At 44.9% G+C, this 14,683-nt stretch overlaps 1 protein-coding gene and 1 pseudogene across 2 annotated transcripts in view; both read right to left on the bottom strand.

Annotated features, from left to right (window-relative positions):
• LOC311136365 (WD repeat-containing protein 70-like) overlaps positions 1–5,026 on the bottom strand; it is a 67,819-nt pseudogene extending 62,793 nt beyond the window's left edge. Inside the window, exons 1-6 of the transcript XR_014615439.1 lie at positions 5,023–5,026; positions 4,832–4,925; positions 4,344–4,524; positions 3,210–3,269; positions 2,698–2,831; positions 811–964 (exon numbers count right to left, since the gene is read on the bottom strand). The product of XR_014615439.1 is annotated as a WD repeat-containing protein 70-like (transcript). The remainder of the gene's footprint in view (positions 1–810; positions 965–2,697; positions 2,832–3,209; positions 3,270–4,343; positions 4,525–4,831; positions 4,926–5,022) is intronic.
• Positions 5,027–5,028: 2 nt separating this feature from the next.
• On the bottom strand, positions 5,029–7,238 carry LOC311136655 (uncharacterized protein). The gene is made up of 3 exons (XM_084170866.1): positions 7,197–7,238; positions 6,640–6,693; positions 5,029–5,912 (listed from the first exon to the last, which is right to left on the bottom strand). The coding sequence occupies exons 1-3, from the start codon at positions 7,197–7,199 to the stop codon at positions 5,499–5,501; spliced, it is 471 nt and encodes a 156-aa protein (XP_084026992.1). The 5' UTR covers positions 7,200–7,238; the 3' UTR covers positions 5,029–5,498.
• Positions 7,239–14,683: the final 7,445 nt, after the last annotated feature.

Here is a 14,683-nt window from a genome sequence, read left to right as displayed (position 1 = left end):
AATGTAGAGACACACCCAGCTGCAGTCAACATAACACAGTTCTCCTACTGGGGAAATAATCTCTACCACATCATGCTCATTAGGTATGCAAGTGGCATTGCAGCTACCTGGGATGGTTATTGACCAGCCACCATGCAGACCATGCTCTGCAAATTGACAGTCAATAACAGCCTTTTAAGCAGCAAAAGTTCACCCTAGACATATTGAATGAATGCAACCCTGGTCACTAGTTGTGAATGTCATCACCCTCTCCTACTCTGAGTGCGTCCAGCTGTAAGTACAGTATACATCATTACCCCATACACAAACTAAGCTGCAGAATTACCCTGAGAACACACAGTGCAGGGGTCATCACTGATACAAAGCTAGGTCTAGGCCCAAAAGCTTGCTTCAGTGGCCATAGCGTCTGATGGATTTTGCTCTTCCCTTCTCAGTTTTTTGTATTTATTATTATGTCGCTGCAAAAGCATCAGCTACTCAAAAGTTTGCTAAGCACCTGTAACAGGCTGATTGGTCAGCTGTTTGAACCATTAAAGGGTGGTCTGCTATTCTTGGGTAGCGGAATGACCTTTGCCTCCCTCCATGTATGAGGGCACACACTGTCTTCTATGGTTAATTGAAGATGTGGCAAACAGGAGTCACAATGTATTCCGCTACCAACCTCAGCAATATACTATCAAGGTTGTCGGTATCAGGTGCTTTGTCCTTATTTAAATAATCACCTCTTCCACACCCACTTTGTGGAACTCAAATCTACAGTGCTCAGCTACAGAGGAACCACATATTTGAGAGTAGGAGATGAGTGCGTACCTTAGTGTTAGCCATGTCCACAATGTACTGGTCTCCATTGGGACACTCCATGACCGAGAACCCGTCTCAGTCCAACACCTTGACCTAGGCATTCCCAGAGACCACCAGGATGACATCACCGGTGATGCTGTATTGCAGGGACCTGATCTGGTGGCTGAGAGGGGACACAAAGTGAGAGGATGAGAAAGGCAAAGCTTTTTACTTATCATTCCTGTGTAGGGTTGCAAAAATCCAGTAACTTTCACGAAATTCCCTGGTTTTCCAGAATTCCTGGTTCGAAGATTCCTGGAATCAGGAAGGAATAAGTAGGAAATCCATCAGAGATTCAGCATTGTTATATAACAGCTTTCAATCCTGAAGAAGTTTTAAAACAGACTAAAATAACCAATAGGCTCCTATAACCATAGGAACCGTGACAACACACATCACAGAGCGATGCAGTGCGCATGCCCCGCCCACCTGAGGATGTCTTTTTCAGCCATCTATTTCCTGTGTTTGAGGGATGCAAAATCCACTTGTCACTTAAATCTCGCTGGATTGATTGCTTTCTATTTACTCCTGCGACTCTTTCATATTCTTGCTTGTGCCTGTCGTTTTTTCCTGTTAATGTTATAATCGTGGAAATGTTTGTAATGACCTGTCAAACACACACCCGGTAATGGCTGAAATGGTCTCAATGGAATACGTTGTTTTTCTGTTGCATCTATAAGAACACTTCGTCTGAGATTTAACGCATCGTCTCGACACTTACAGCACAAGAAAGATAATAAATAACTTTAATAAATAAAAATTAATAATTTAATACAGTTGAAATGTTTACAAATTAGATGCGCTGAATGAAATGAAAGCAACTTCCAAAAATGAAAACTCAGTATAGTGAGTGATATTATGTCTGATCTCGCAAACAATGTAAAGTGCTATAATACAGACAGACAGCGGAGATGTCTAGGTCTGGGTCTCCCTCTGTCCCTCAGACTCAACACAATGAAAAGCCCATCAGACTGGAACAGGAGAATGGAACACACACCGAGCCTAGCCTTGGCTGCACTAGACATAGTTGGGTTTCTTCTTTCCAGCAACAAAAGGAGAGCGGAGGGCTCAAATGAGCCCAAAGATTGGTATTTAGCTCCACCAGCAACCCCTTCACAATACCAATCTGTTTGCTGAACTGTTACCCACTAAGCTGCACAAGCATACAACACGCGGCACGCACATAACTACTCTCCCAAAGTGCAGATAGCAATTCAGGTCAATATCAAACCGCATTAACACAGCAGGGGGTAGAGGGGCCAGAGACATTTTCGTGTGGGAAGCAGAAAGCTCAGGGATGGGGACCATTGTTAAATAAAGTGGGTTCCTATCTCCAGGGACTTGAACACAGTGCAGGAATCACTCATTGGATTTCCTTTAGAGAAAGAGTCAGTGAACCAATCAAGGTTCCTCGTTGAGGAGAAGACCCTAACATTAGTGTGAGCCCTGCAGGACATGAAGGGAGGAACAGTGGGCTTCGCACGGCTCTCCAAATATGGCCCAGTGTGTCAGTGACTGCAAAAGCTAATGGATGGCTCTGTAATCAGGCTAAATATGGCGTAGAGTTCTGCTAATAACATTCAGGGAAAGCCCGTTCCAGCTCAGCCCATTGGTTCTCAAAACCCCTGAGAATGCATTCCCTGATGGGTTCCACAAAACTCAAATTAAATACACAGTGATACACATGTACACAAACGCATACACAAGCTCTCCAATTAAAGTGCGAGGATCCATTCCTCAGACATGAGGTACTACCGTTAACATGAGGTTCACTGAAGCAAGACAACAACACGTTTGTGCATGTGTGTGAGCGCTTCGGTAGGTATGTGTATGTTCTAGTCTAGGTGGTGGACTCACCATTCACAGGGTTGTATTGTCCTGAAGGAATTCAGAGCTGCATCCATCCCAGCAAAGTCCCAGAAGCGCACGTCAAAGTCGTATCCCCCGGTGACCAGGCGGGATCCAGAGGGGTCCAATGCCAAGGCGGACACCTGAGCAGGGAAGGAGCAGACAGAGGTTACTTCACCTGCCAGGGAACTTACAACTAACACATATTAGCTGCCAGGCTACTAGCGCACATTCTAACCAGCCAGAGAATGACGGCTCAGCTTAGTGCACAATGGACACAATCTTGGCTGAGAGTCCCAGTCGTTCGTCTGGCTGTGCATTGCCTAGCCTTTTGATGAATCTGAGGAGAGGTTCACTGGGAAATATGCTCATTACTGGGTGCTATATGTAAAACGTGCTCATGAGTGCATTGAGCACCAATGAGCAGTTTGGACTTGGAATCCACATTGGAAGGTGCTATAAAATTGCAGTTAATAAATATAGAGGGGGTTTAAAAGGGAGAAAAGTAGGAAAATACTTACTGTTTTAGAGCCATGCTACAGAGTGAACTCATGAGTGTCTGGAATCTTCTTCACTGGATTCTGAGAGAGAGAGAGGAAGTGGACTGTCATACATGTGTTGGTGGTTGGTGGTGGAGTGGGCTGCCTGGCACTCTGTCATACACGATATTTCAGCTTTAATGGGCTGTGTGATATGTTACAGGCTGGTTTTCTTCCACAGCAGTGCCCACTAGCTACACCTGCACCCAATGGGAGGGCTTTGTTTGGCCTGAGGGCTGTGTTATTACCAGAGGCCGACCTGTCACAGGACACCATCCATCACTGTGGTGGCCTCAAATCACCCCTGCCCTGAGAACGCTGGGTGTCTAGGCTATTAGTGTTGTCACGATACCAGTATCGCAATACTACGATACCACATTTTCCTTGTCAAAAAAGAAAAACACAAAGCAGACTAAACTCTATAGTCCTTTAAAACCTATTTCTATACAATATTATGTGCTATAGCTTGGAAAAGAAACAAATGTGACTCTGGGTGACAATATAAGGCTGTTTTTTCCAACATTAGGACTGTTTATTTTCCTTTGCTTCCTGGTATAGTTATACTGGTCTCGTGACAACACTATGGACTACATCACCCATATCGCACACACAGCGAAGAGACATTTACTACTCAGAGTGAGAGGGGGAGATGAGAGATACGTTTTTTTAAGGAGAAAACCATCTGGCCAAGTGTCTTTGGGCGCTGCCTTTCAGTGGCCTACATACTTTAAAACAATGGTTTTTTATCAGGAGCTTGGTGTGAGAAAGCCAACTCTTGCTTCCCATGATTCCTTGTGAAGACCATTGTGTAAAATGGAACGATAAAGCTAGTCTCAGGCAATGCTAAGACTGTGCTACCCTCTGGTGGTATAACATAGTAAGAACACAACACAAAAATAATTATGCGGCTTTTATGACTGTACATTTTTCAGTGTTGCAGACTGAAACGTATGAAGATCATCAGTATGAATATACTTGTCCTGCTAATGTAAATGTATGTACTTAAGAAGTGGTTTAGCAACAGTATGGGAGCGGATGTTTTTTAACCTCAAGTAAATCTATGTAAAACATTCAGTCGTTTCCTTGTGTGCAAAGTGGAAACACAAACAGACTTACATCATCTTCTTCATCTGCATATCCTCATTATCATCGTCTGCTGTGCTTTCTCTGTACCCTGGTGGTAGTGGTGGCCCCACCAAGTTATCATCCTCCTCCTGACCAATCAGATGTTGGGGCACTGGGGGGGTGGGGGATGAGCTCTGAGTCACTGCTGCCGCTGCCACTCTCCTTCTTCCTGCTTGGTAGAGGGTGATAGAGGCCCATGGGTTATTATAATCCAGCCAATCACACACTGGTAATAATAACAACACTCGATTCTTAAAATGTATGTAGTTCTGTCCTTGAACTGTTCTTGTTCATTAATGTTCTGTATTATGCCATGTTTTATGTGGACCACAGGAAGAGTAGCTGCTGCCTTAGCAACAGCTATTGGGGATCCTAATAAAATACTAAATGCAGTGCAATTGAATGAACCTCCCACCCAGTTATTTTAACTCAGAGCATGTAAAAGTAATTGGTCAGTTAGGATGGATTGTGTGTGTTACCTGTGTGCAGGAGCAGGAGCTCTGTCTCTCTGTTTGGAGCTTGATGCCTTGGCTGTATGGGAGCTATCCTCTGCCTCTTCCTTCTGCCTCTCCTCTGAGGGAGACAACAGAAGTTAGACACTTAAAACACCCACACACTAAAACTGAGTTAAAATGCACTTAGCTATGTCACAAACCTAATACTTGCTGACTCATTTACATTACATTTACGTCATTTAGCAGACGCTCTTATCCAGAGCGACTTACAAATAGGTGCATTCACCTTATAGCCAGTGGGATCACCACTTTACAATGTTTTTTTTGTTTTTTTGTTTTGTTTTTGGGTTGGGGTTTGGGTTGGGGTAAGGTAGAAGGATTACTTTATCCTATCCCAGGTATTCCTTAAAGAGGTGGGGTTTCAAATGTCTCCGGAAGGTGGTGAGTGACTCCACTGTCCTGGCGTCGTGAGGGAGCTTGTTCCACCATTGGGGTGCCAGAGCAGCGAACAGTTTTGACTGGGCTGAGCGGGAACTATGCTTCCACAGAGGTAGGGGAGCCAGCAGGCCAGAGGTGGATGAACGCAATGCCCTCGTTTGGGTGTAGGGACTGATCAGAGCCTGAAGGTACGGAGGTGCCGTTCCCCTCAGCTCCGTAGGCAAGCACCATGGTCTTGTAGCAGATGCGAGCTTCAACTGGAAGCCAGTGGAGTGTGCGGAGGAGCGGGGTGACGTAAGAGCCCAGCCAACAGCGAGTTGCAGTAATCCAGACGGGAGATGACAAGTGCCTGGATTAGGACCTGTGCCGCTTCCTGTGTAAGGCAGGGTCGTACTCTCCGAATGTTGTAGAGCATGAACCTACAGGATCGGGTCACCGCCTTGATGTTAGCGGAGAACGACAGGGTGTTGTCCAGGGTCACGCCAAGGCTCTTCGCACTCTGGGAGGAGGACACAACGGAGTTGTCAACCGTGATGGCGAGATCATGGAACAGGCAGTCCTTCCCCGGGAGGAAGAGCAGCTCCGTCTTGCCAAGGTTCAGCTTGAGGTGGTGATCTGTCATCCATACTGATATGTCTGCCAGACATGCAGAGATGCGATTCGCCACCTGGTTATCAGAAGGGGGAAAGGAGAAGATTAGTTGTGTGTCGTCAGTTGTGTGTCGTCAGCGTTCTTCGGGTCTGCTCAAAGATGCCATCCAGCTGAAAAATGCAGGCTTTCTTTCCTAGATGGAAGCGAGAAAGGCTGGTATGAAAATGCTGTATTCACATTTTAAAACACATTTATGGTGAATTTGTTGTTGATATCAGTGATCTGTACTTATTTTACTATTTATATTTTTGACAACTTTACACTTCTTTACAATGATGTCTTACTCCATACATTTTCCCTGAATGCTTAGCAGGACAGGAAAATGGTCTAATTCACACACTTATCATGAGAACATCCCTGGTCATCCCTACTGCCTCTGATCTGGCGGACTCACTAAGCACATGCTTCGTTTGTAAACTGTCTGAGGGTTGGAGCATGCCCCTGGCTATCTGTAAATTGTAAAAAAAAAAAAAATACAAATAAGAAAATGGTGCCGTCTGGTTTGCTTAATATAAGGAATTTGAAATGGTTTATACTTTTACTTTTGATACTTTAGTATATTTTAGCAATTACATTTACTATTTATATTTAAGTATACACAAATAGGATTTTACTGGGTGACTTTCACTTCAGTCATTTTCTATTATGGGATCTTTACTTTCACTCAAGTATGACAATTGGGTACTTTTTCCACCGTTGGTTGATATCAGGTTGATATGAAGGCCAAGGAAAGTAACACTTACCAAAGCCAGAGAATCCCATGACAGAGGCCATATCTGCATTCCTCTGGTAGGACGCTAAAAGACAGGAAAAGGTTTCATTCCCACTGACTGCTTCATTCATTCACCACTTGACTTTGTTTTTAAAACAAGAAATAGATACAAATGTCAATACTTGTACAATATGTTAGCATCGTCACACTATGACAGTTTGTATACATCATTGACTGATAAACCGACTACACTCCAGACAAACAGCTAACTAAGGTTATGTACTACTGCCGCGTGCTGTGGATTGAAAGCTGCACGAGGACACACACTGTGTTTAGGTTGAGCTACTTTGCAGGTTGGAAACATGTTTAATTCAGAAAATATTTCAGAATGCATTGCTCATTGAAAGAGTTCCTGTAGTAACTAACGTTAGCTGGCTACCAAAAATGCTAGCTAGCAAGCAGTAACAATAGGATGATCGAACTTTCAGCACACTGAATAATCATGCTTGCTAGAAACATTGTTTCCTGCAACCACTTATTTAGATAATTATAAAATTTACTCCCCAAAAAACAGCTAATAACGTTTACCATTGCCCGTTTTGTTAGGATCCATGTTTCAAAGTTTACTTGAACTATAACCCCGGAAGCTGCTTCAATATTTCAACAAAAGCGCCTAAGCCACTGCCACCCAGTGGTCATTTCTATCTACTGATAATGTTCCCACATACAGTAGTTGACTTTTGCGTAGATGTTATTTGAAGTAACCAATGTCAAGATGTTGTATCTTCCAAAAAAAAAAAAGAGACACGTCATAGCACATCAGTCTTTATAAAAAAATATAGCAAAAACATGTTGAACTATGCATCAAAGCACAAAGAATACATTCAAACACTTTATTTCATGGAAATCAACATCAGCTGATTATGTACATAAATTCTTATAAAAATAAATAATATACAGGTATTTTAAACACAAAACAAAAATGTCATATATACACACACACACACACACTGGATCTCTGAAAACTGACATGACAAACTCAATCAATACACTACAAAGATGTGGCATGATGCTGATGCTACGTTCAAGACAACTCGAAACTGAAATTTCACTTGGAAACTCATTGTATAAAGATGAGCTCAGAGTTTCCCCCTTTGAAAGTATCAGAATCAACCAATAGGAAGCTCTACGCAAAAACCATATGCACATTTTAACTCAGAGGTTCAGAGTTGTCTTGAAAGCACCATGAGTACCGATAATACGATGATGCTGATTCTCTGGTCCCAAGATAAGTCATGACAAGACACACACAGTACCTACTTCCTTCCACATGCTCCCATGAACAGTTGAGCCACTTTCAAGTAATATAACAGCATAAAGGATAAAGGATGGCTCACCCCTCACAGTTCTGGGTGACTTTAACCACCCTACGTCTGCCTTTGACTAATTTCTCTCTGCCTCCTCCTTTCCACTCCTTTCCTCTTTTGACCTCACCCTCTCACCGTCCCCTCCTACTCACAAGGCAGGCAATACGCTTGACCTCATCTTTACTAGATGCTGTTCTACTACTAATCTCACTGCAACCTCCCTCCAAGTCTCCGACCACTACTTTGTATCCTTTTCTCTCTCGCTCTCCTCCAACACTACTCACTCTGCCCCTACTCAGATGGTAATGTGCCATCGCAACCTTCGCTCTCTCTCTCCCGCTACTCTCTCCTCTTCCATCCTATCATCTCTTCCCTCTGCTAAATCCTTCTCCCTCCGATCTCCTGATTCTGCCTCCTCAACCATCCTCTCCTCCCTTTCTGCATCTTTTGACTCTCTATGTCCCCTATCCTCCCGGCTGGCTCGGTCCTCCCCTCCTGCTCCGTGGCTTGACGACTCATTGCGAGCTCACAGAAGAGGGCTCCGGGCAGCCGAACGGAAATGGAGGAAAACTAGACTCCCTGCGGACCTGTCATCTTTTCACTCCTTCCTCTCTACATTTTCTTCCTCTGTTTCTGCTGCTAAAGCCACTTTCAGCCACTCTAAATTTCAAGCCTCTGCCTCTAACTCTAGGAAGCTCTTTGCCACCTCCTCCTCCTCCCCCTCCCCTCTCTGTGGATGACTTCGTCAACCATTTTGAAAAGAAGGTTGACGACATCCGATCCTCATTTATTAAGTCAAATGACACCGCTGGTCCTGCTCACACTGCCCTACCCTATGCTTTGACTTCTTTCTCCCCTCTCTCTCCAGATGAAATCTTGCGACTTGTGACGGCCGGCCGCCCAACAACCTGCCCGCTTGACCCTATCCCCTCCTCTCTTCTCCAGACCATTTCCGGAGACCTTCTCCCTTACCTCACCTCACTCATCAACTCATCCTTGACCGCTGGCTATGTCCCTTCAGTCTTCAAGAGAGCGAGAGTTGCACCCCTCCTCAAAAAACCTACACTCGATCCCTCTGATGTCAACAACTACAGACCAGTATCCCTTCTTTCTTTTCTCTCCAAAACTCTTGAGCGTGCCGTCTCTAGCCAACTCTCCTGCTATCTCTCTCAGAATGACCTTCTTGATCCAAACCAGTCAGGTTTCAAGACTGGTCATTCAACTGAGACTGCTCTTCTCTGTGTCACGGAGGCTCTCCGCACTGTTAAAGCTAACTCTCTCTCCTCTGCTCTTATCCTTCTAGACCTATCCGCTGCCTTTGATACTGTGAACCATCAGATCCTCCTCTCCACCCTCTCCGAGTTGGGCATCTCCGGCGCTGCTCACTCTTGGATTGCGTCCTACCTGACAGGTCGCTCCTACCAGGTGGCGTGGCGAGAATCTGTCTCCGCACCACGTGCTCTCACCACTGGTGTCCCCCAGGGCTCAGTTCTAGGCCCTCTCCTATTCTCTCTATACACCAAGTCACTTGGCTCTGTCATATCCTCACATGGTCTCTCCTATCATTGCTATGCAGACGACACACAATTAATTTTCTCCTTTCCCCCTTCTGATAACCAGGTGGCGAATCGCATCTCTGCATGTCTGGCAGACATATCAGTGTGGATGTCAGATCACCACCTCAAGCTGAACCTCGGCAAGACGGAGCTGCTCTTCCTCCCGGGGAAGAACTGCCCGCTCCATGATCTCGCCATCATGGTTGACAACTCCATTGTGTCCTCCTCCCAGAGTGCAAAGAACCTTGGCGTGACCCTGGACAACACCGTCGTTCTCCGCTAACATCAAAGCGGTGACCTTTTCCTGCAGGTTCATGCTCTACAACATTCGCAGAGTACGACCCTACTTTACACAGAAAGCGGCACAGGTCCTAATCAAGGCACTTGTCATCTCCCGTCTGGATTACTGCAACTCGCTGTTGGCTGGGCTCCCTGCCTGTGCCATTAAACCCCTACAACTTATCCAGAACGCTGCAGCCCGTCTGGTGTTCAACCTTCCCAAGTTCTCATGTCACCCCGCTCCTCCGCACACTCCACTGGCTTCCAGTTGAGGCTCGCATCTACTACAAGACCATGGTGCTTGCCTACGGAGCTGTGAGGGGAACGGCACCTCCTTACCTTCAGGCTCTGATCAGACCCTACACCCAAACGAGGGCACTACGTTCATACACCTCTGGCCTGCTAGCTCCCCTACCTCTACGGAAGCACAGTTCCCGCTCAGCCCAGTCAAAGCTATTCGCTGCTCTGGCACCCCAATGGTGGAACAAGCTCCCCCACGACGCCAGGACAGCGGAGTCACCTTCCGGAGACACTTGAAACCCTACCTCTTTAAGGAATACCTGGAATAGTATAAAGTAATCCTTCTACCCCAGACCCCCCCCTCCCCCCCCTCCTCCTAAAAAAAAAATCATAACTTGAATGCAGCAATTTGTAAGTCGCTTTGGATAAGAGCGTCTGCTAAATGAAAATGAAAAGGAAAAAGGATACCTGACAGGTATGCATGTTTGATACTATTAAGTGTAATACTGAAATGCTGAGCTGTAGAAAATATATGATATGGATTTAATGTCTAAAACAGAGTTTTGTGAGCTCCATGAAGCCGAGTACATGGAGGTCCTCCTGCATATCTCGGTCTGTTGGCTAAGCCTTGAATGTTGTGTCCTGAGGATCCTGAGGCTGTATGAACCTCTGGCCAGCTACTACAAATCTGCTAGTATGGTCATCAATTTTCAATTTCATTATGCAGCAACTACATGGATTGTTAGTCACGTACTTGTATTAATGACAACCTATTGTTTTGTGTTATTTATTGATTGATTCAAGATGAAAATCAGGCCAGGTTCAAGAGACTTGTGCAGACATTCACTGACCCCATGACAGAAGTGTACCTGCTGTTCTTCCAAGCCACCATACCAACTTGCTGCTTCAGAGAGAGCAGTCATCAATATCTTTGTTACATGATGAGGTGGGATTGGATTTTGCAGTTTTTTTCCATTCTGTGTTTCTTGCTGATATCTGCAGGGATCCTCTAAAACAGGTTTCACCTACTATTTTTGTAAATGTCTGTTATAGATGGTGAAATTCGTACGCAAGCTATGTTCAAAGTTTATGGTTCCAGCAGCTCTGCAGTGCCATGAGGAGCCTTGTGAAATTGCCTTTAAAGAAAAGGCAAACCATTTACCAGGTTAGTATTTGACTATTATTATGATCAAACACAGTGATATGTGATATTTAGCCTTGTACCTTATACCGATATGCTGTATCTGTGACAGGAAGAAAGGTTGAACATTGGGTTCACAACCAGGGCTAAACTTAACAGATTGGAAGAAAGTTGAACATTGGGTTCACAACCAGGGCTAAACTTAACAGATTACTCGACGAGGGTGACATCACACCACAGCAGGTGGATTCATTCCATGAAGCTGTGTTGTGTTTCCTGACAAGTGCTGTGGACTATGCACTTAAGAAGCTGCCACTGGAAGAGCCACTGATCAAGCACGCACAATTTGTAGATGTACGGCAGAGGGCTGAAAGTGACATCGAAGATGTCCTGTACTTTGTTGAAAGGTTCGTTTTTTTTCTCTAATTATTGTCTATCATCTTAGCTAAAATACCCTGTGTTTTATGATGAGGTGTGTTCACTCCTAAACTGCACATGAGATATTCTTATGTGGCTTCTCCTCAAATACAGTGGAGAAAAAAAGTATTTAGTCAGCCACCAATTGTGCAAGTTCTCCCACTTAAAAAGATGAGAGAGGCCTGTAATTTTCATCATAGGTACACGTCAACTATGACAGACAAATTGAGAAAAGAAAATCCAGAAAATCACATTGTAGGATTTTTAATGAATTTATTTGCAAATTATGGTGTAAAATAAGTATTTGGTCACCTACAAACAAGCAAGATTTCTCGCTCTCACAGACCTGTAACTTCTTCTTTAAGAGGCTCCTCTGTCCTCCACTCGTTACCTGTATTAATGGCACCTGTTTGAACTTGTTATCAGTATAAAAGACACCTGTCCACAACCTCAAACAGTCACACTCCAAACTCCACTATGGCCAAGACCAAAGAGCTGTCAAAGGACACCAGAAACAAAATTGTAGACCTGCACCAGGCTGGGAAGACTGCATCTGCAATAGGTAAGCAGCTTGGTTTGAAGAAATCAACTGTGGGAGCAATTATTAGGAAATGGAAGACATACAATACCACTGATAATCTCCCTCGATCTGGGGCTCCACGCAAGATCTCACCCCGTGGGGTCAAAATGATCACAAGAACGGTGAGCAAAAATCCCAGAACCACACGGGGGGACCTAGTGAATGACCTGCAGAGAGCTGGGACCAAAGTAACAAAGCCTACCATCAGTAACACACTACGCCGCCAGGGACTGAAATCCTGCAGTGCTAGACGTGTCCCCCTGCTTAAGCCAGTACATGTCCAGGCCTGTCTGAAGTTTGCTAGAGTGCATCCAGAAGAGGATTGGGAGAATGTCATATGGTCAGATGAAACCAAAATCTAACTTTTTGGTAAAAACTCAACTCGTCGTGTTTGGAGGACAAAGAATGCTGAGTTGCATCCAAAGAACACCATACCTACTGTGAAGCATGGGAGTGAAAACATCATACTTTGGGGCTGTTTTTCTGCAAAGGGACCAGGATGACTGATCCGTGTAAAGGAAAGAATGAATGGGGCCATGTATCGTGAGATTTTGAGTGAAAACCTCCTTCCATCAGCAAGGGCATTGAAGATGAAACGTGGCTGGGTCTTTCAGCATGACAATGATCCCAAACACACCGCCCGGGCAACGAAGGAGTGGCTTCGTAAGAAGCATTTCAAGGTCCTGGAGTCTCCAGATCTCAACCCCATAGAAAATCTTTGGAGGGAGTTGAAAGTCCGTGTTGCCCAGTGACAGCCCCAAAACATCACTGCTCTAGAGGAGATCTGCATGGAGGAATGGGCCAAAATACCAGCAACAGTGTGTGAAAACCTTGTGAAGACTTACAGAAAACGTTTGACCTGTGTCATTGCCAACAAAGGGTATATAACAAAGTATTGAGAAACTTTTGTTATTGACCAAATACTTATTTTCCACCATAATTAGCAAATAAATTCATTAAAAATCCTACAATGTGATTTTCTGGATTTTTTTTCCTCATTTTGTCTGTCATAGTTGACGTGTACCTATGATGAAAATTACAGGCCTCTCTCATCTTTTTAAGTGGGAGAACTTGCACAATTGGTGGCTGACTAAATACTTTTTTTCTCCACTGTATGTGTATGAACTGCTGCTGGTTGATGACTATATACCTAAAACGTAACAACTTGTAACTCTACTTTCATAAATAGGTTTCCCCATCTCCTCCCATACCATGGGCCAGAGGAGCATGACCTTCTGGGTGAGGAGTTTCTAAATTATCAGACCATGCCAATGATATCCCTGCAGGACGAAACTGAACTTTTTTTTTGGCAGGTGTGGCTTGGCTACATCTGTTTACATTTTACATTTTAGTCATTTAGCAGACGCTCTTATCCAGAGCGACTTACAGTTAGTGAATACATATTTTTTTATACTGGCCCCCTGTGGGAATTGAACCCACAACCCTGGCATTGCAAACGCCACGCTCTATCAACTGAGCTACATCCCTGCCGGCCATTCCCTCCCCTACCCTGGACGACGCTGGGCCAATTGTGCGCCGCCCATGAGTCTCCCGGTCGCGGCCGGCTGCGACAGAGCCTGGATTCGAACCAGGATCTCTAGTGGCACAGTTAGCACTGCGATGCAGTGCCTTAGACCAGTGCCTTGTTGCATGCATATATGTGTCATGCATGCATGTTGCAAATTATGCATGTTTTTATCTGAACTTTGTTAATGGATCAACCTACAGTATTAATCAATCAAAAATCAAGGTATGTTTTTCCATTGTGTTTTGGTGCATTTTCCATAGGTGACAGGAGCCAAAGAATTCGAGAGGCTTGCTGCCGTCGCCAAGCTTGTCCTGGTGTTGCCCCATGCAAACGCAGATGCTGAGAGGGTGTTTTCAGTTGTGGGACTGAACAAAACCAAGAGAAGAAACAGCCTAGCATTGGATGGCACCCTGTCCTTAATAATGGCCATAAAGATGGCCAATCTGGAGCCCTGCTTCAAATGGGAGCCCCCCTCTGATATCATCAAGGTCTCCAAGAAGGCCACAGGCCAGTATAACCATGCCGACAGATCATAGACAAGAGGCTCATTTGAGATGAGCCAGGTCTGCGCAGAATCGATCACCGGCGATCACCGCACAATGCATGCTGGTTAGATTTGTGTCCGACTTGATCCCGACTTTCTCTGACATCATGCACACGTGGGCAACGATAACCTCATGAGATCAAGGCGGCCGCAGTTCTGAGACGCAGGCAGTGCAATTGCTTTTCACCGACTGCAGGACCCAGGCGGACCCAGGACAAAGTTGGCAGGTATGCAAACGTTATTCGCTACTTTGTGTGCAGGTCAGTGTCATCAATACCCTAGGAATGGAGTTGCATTTATTTTCACAAGCATAGCTCAGCTAATGCATGGTGAGTGATTGTCCTCAGTGAGGTGAACATTCAAAAAATGCATAGATTCCTGGAAAGGTGTGATGCGGCTGGGCCTGAATAATGGCAGCATCAC

The sequence above is a fragment of the Coregonus lavaretus genome, assembly GCF_964263955.1.
Source record: "Coregonus lavaretus genome assembly, chromosome: 10".
NCBI classification, from domain to species: Eukaryota; Metazoa; Chordata; class Actinopteri; order Salmoniformes; family Salmonidae; genus Coregonus; species Coregonus lavaretus.
Note: the sequence above shows the minus strand (reverse complement) of the source record. Positions and strands in the feature narration are given on the sequence as shown.

What these genes read in the sequence shown, in the direction of transcription:
- LOC311136655 (XM_084170866.1), bottom strand. An exon ending in CATGGGATTCTCTGGCTTTG is followed by an intron (nt 5,913 to 6,639) that starts GTAAGTGTTACT and finishes TCTGATAACCAG; the next exon opens with GTGGCGAATCGCATCTCTGC.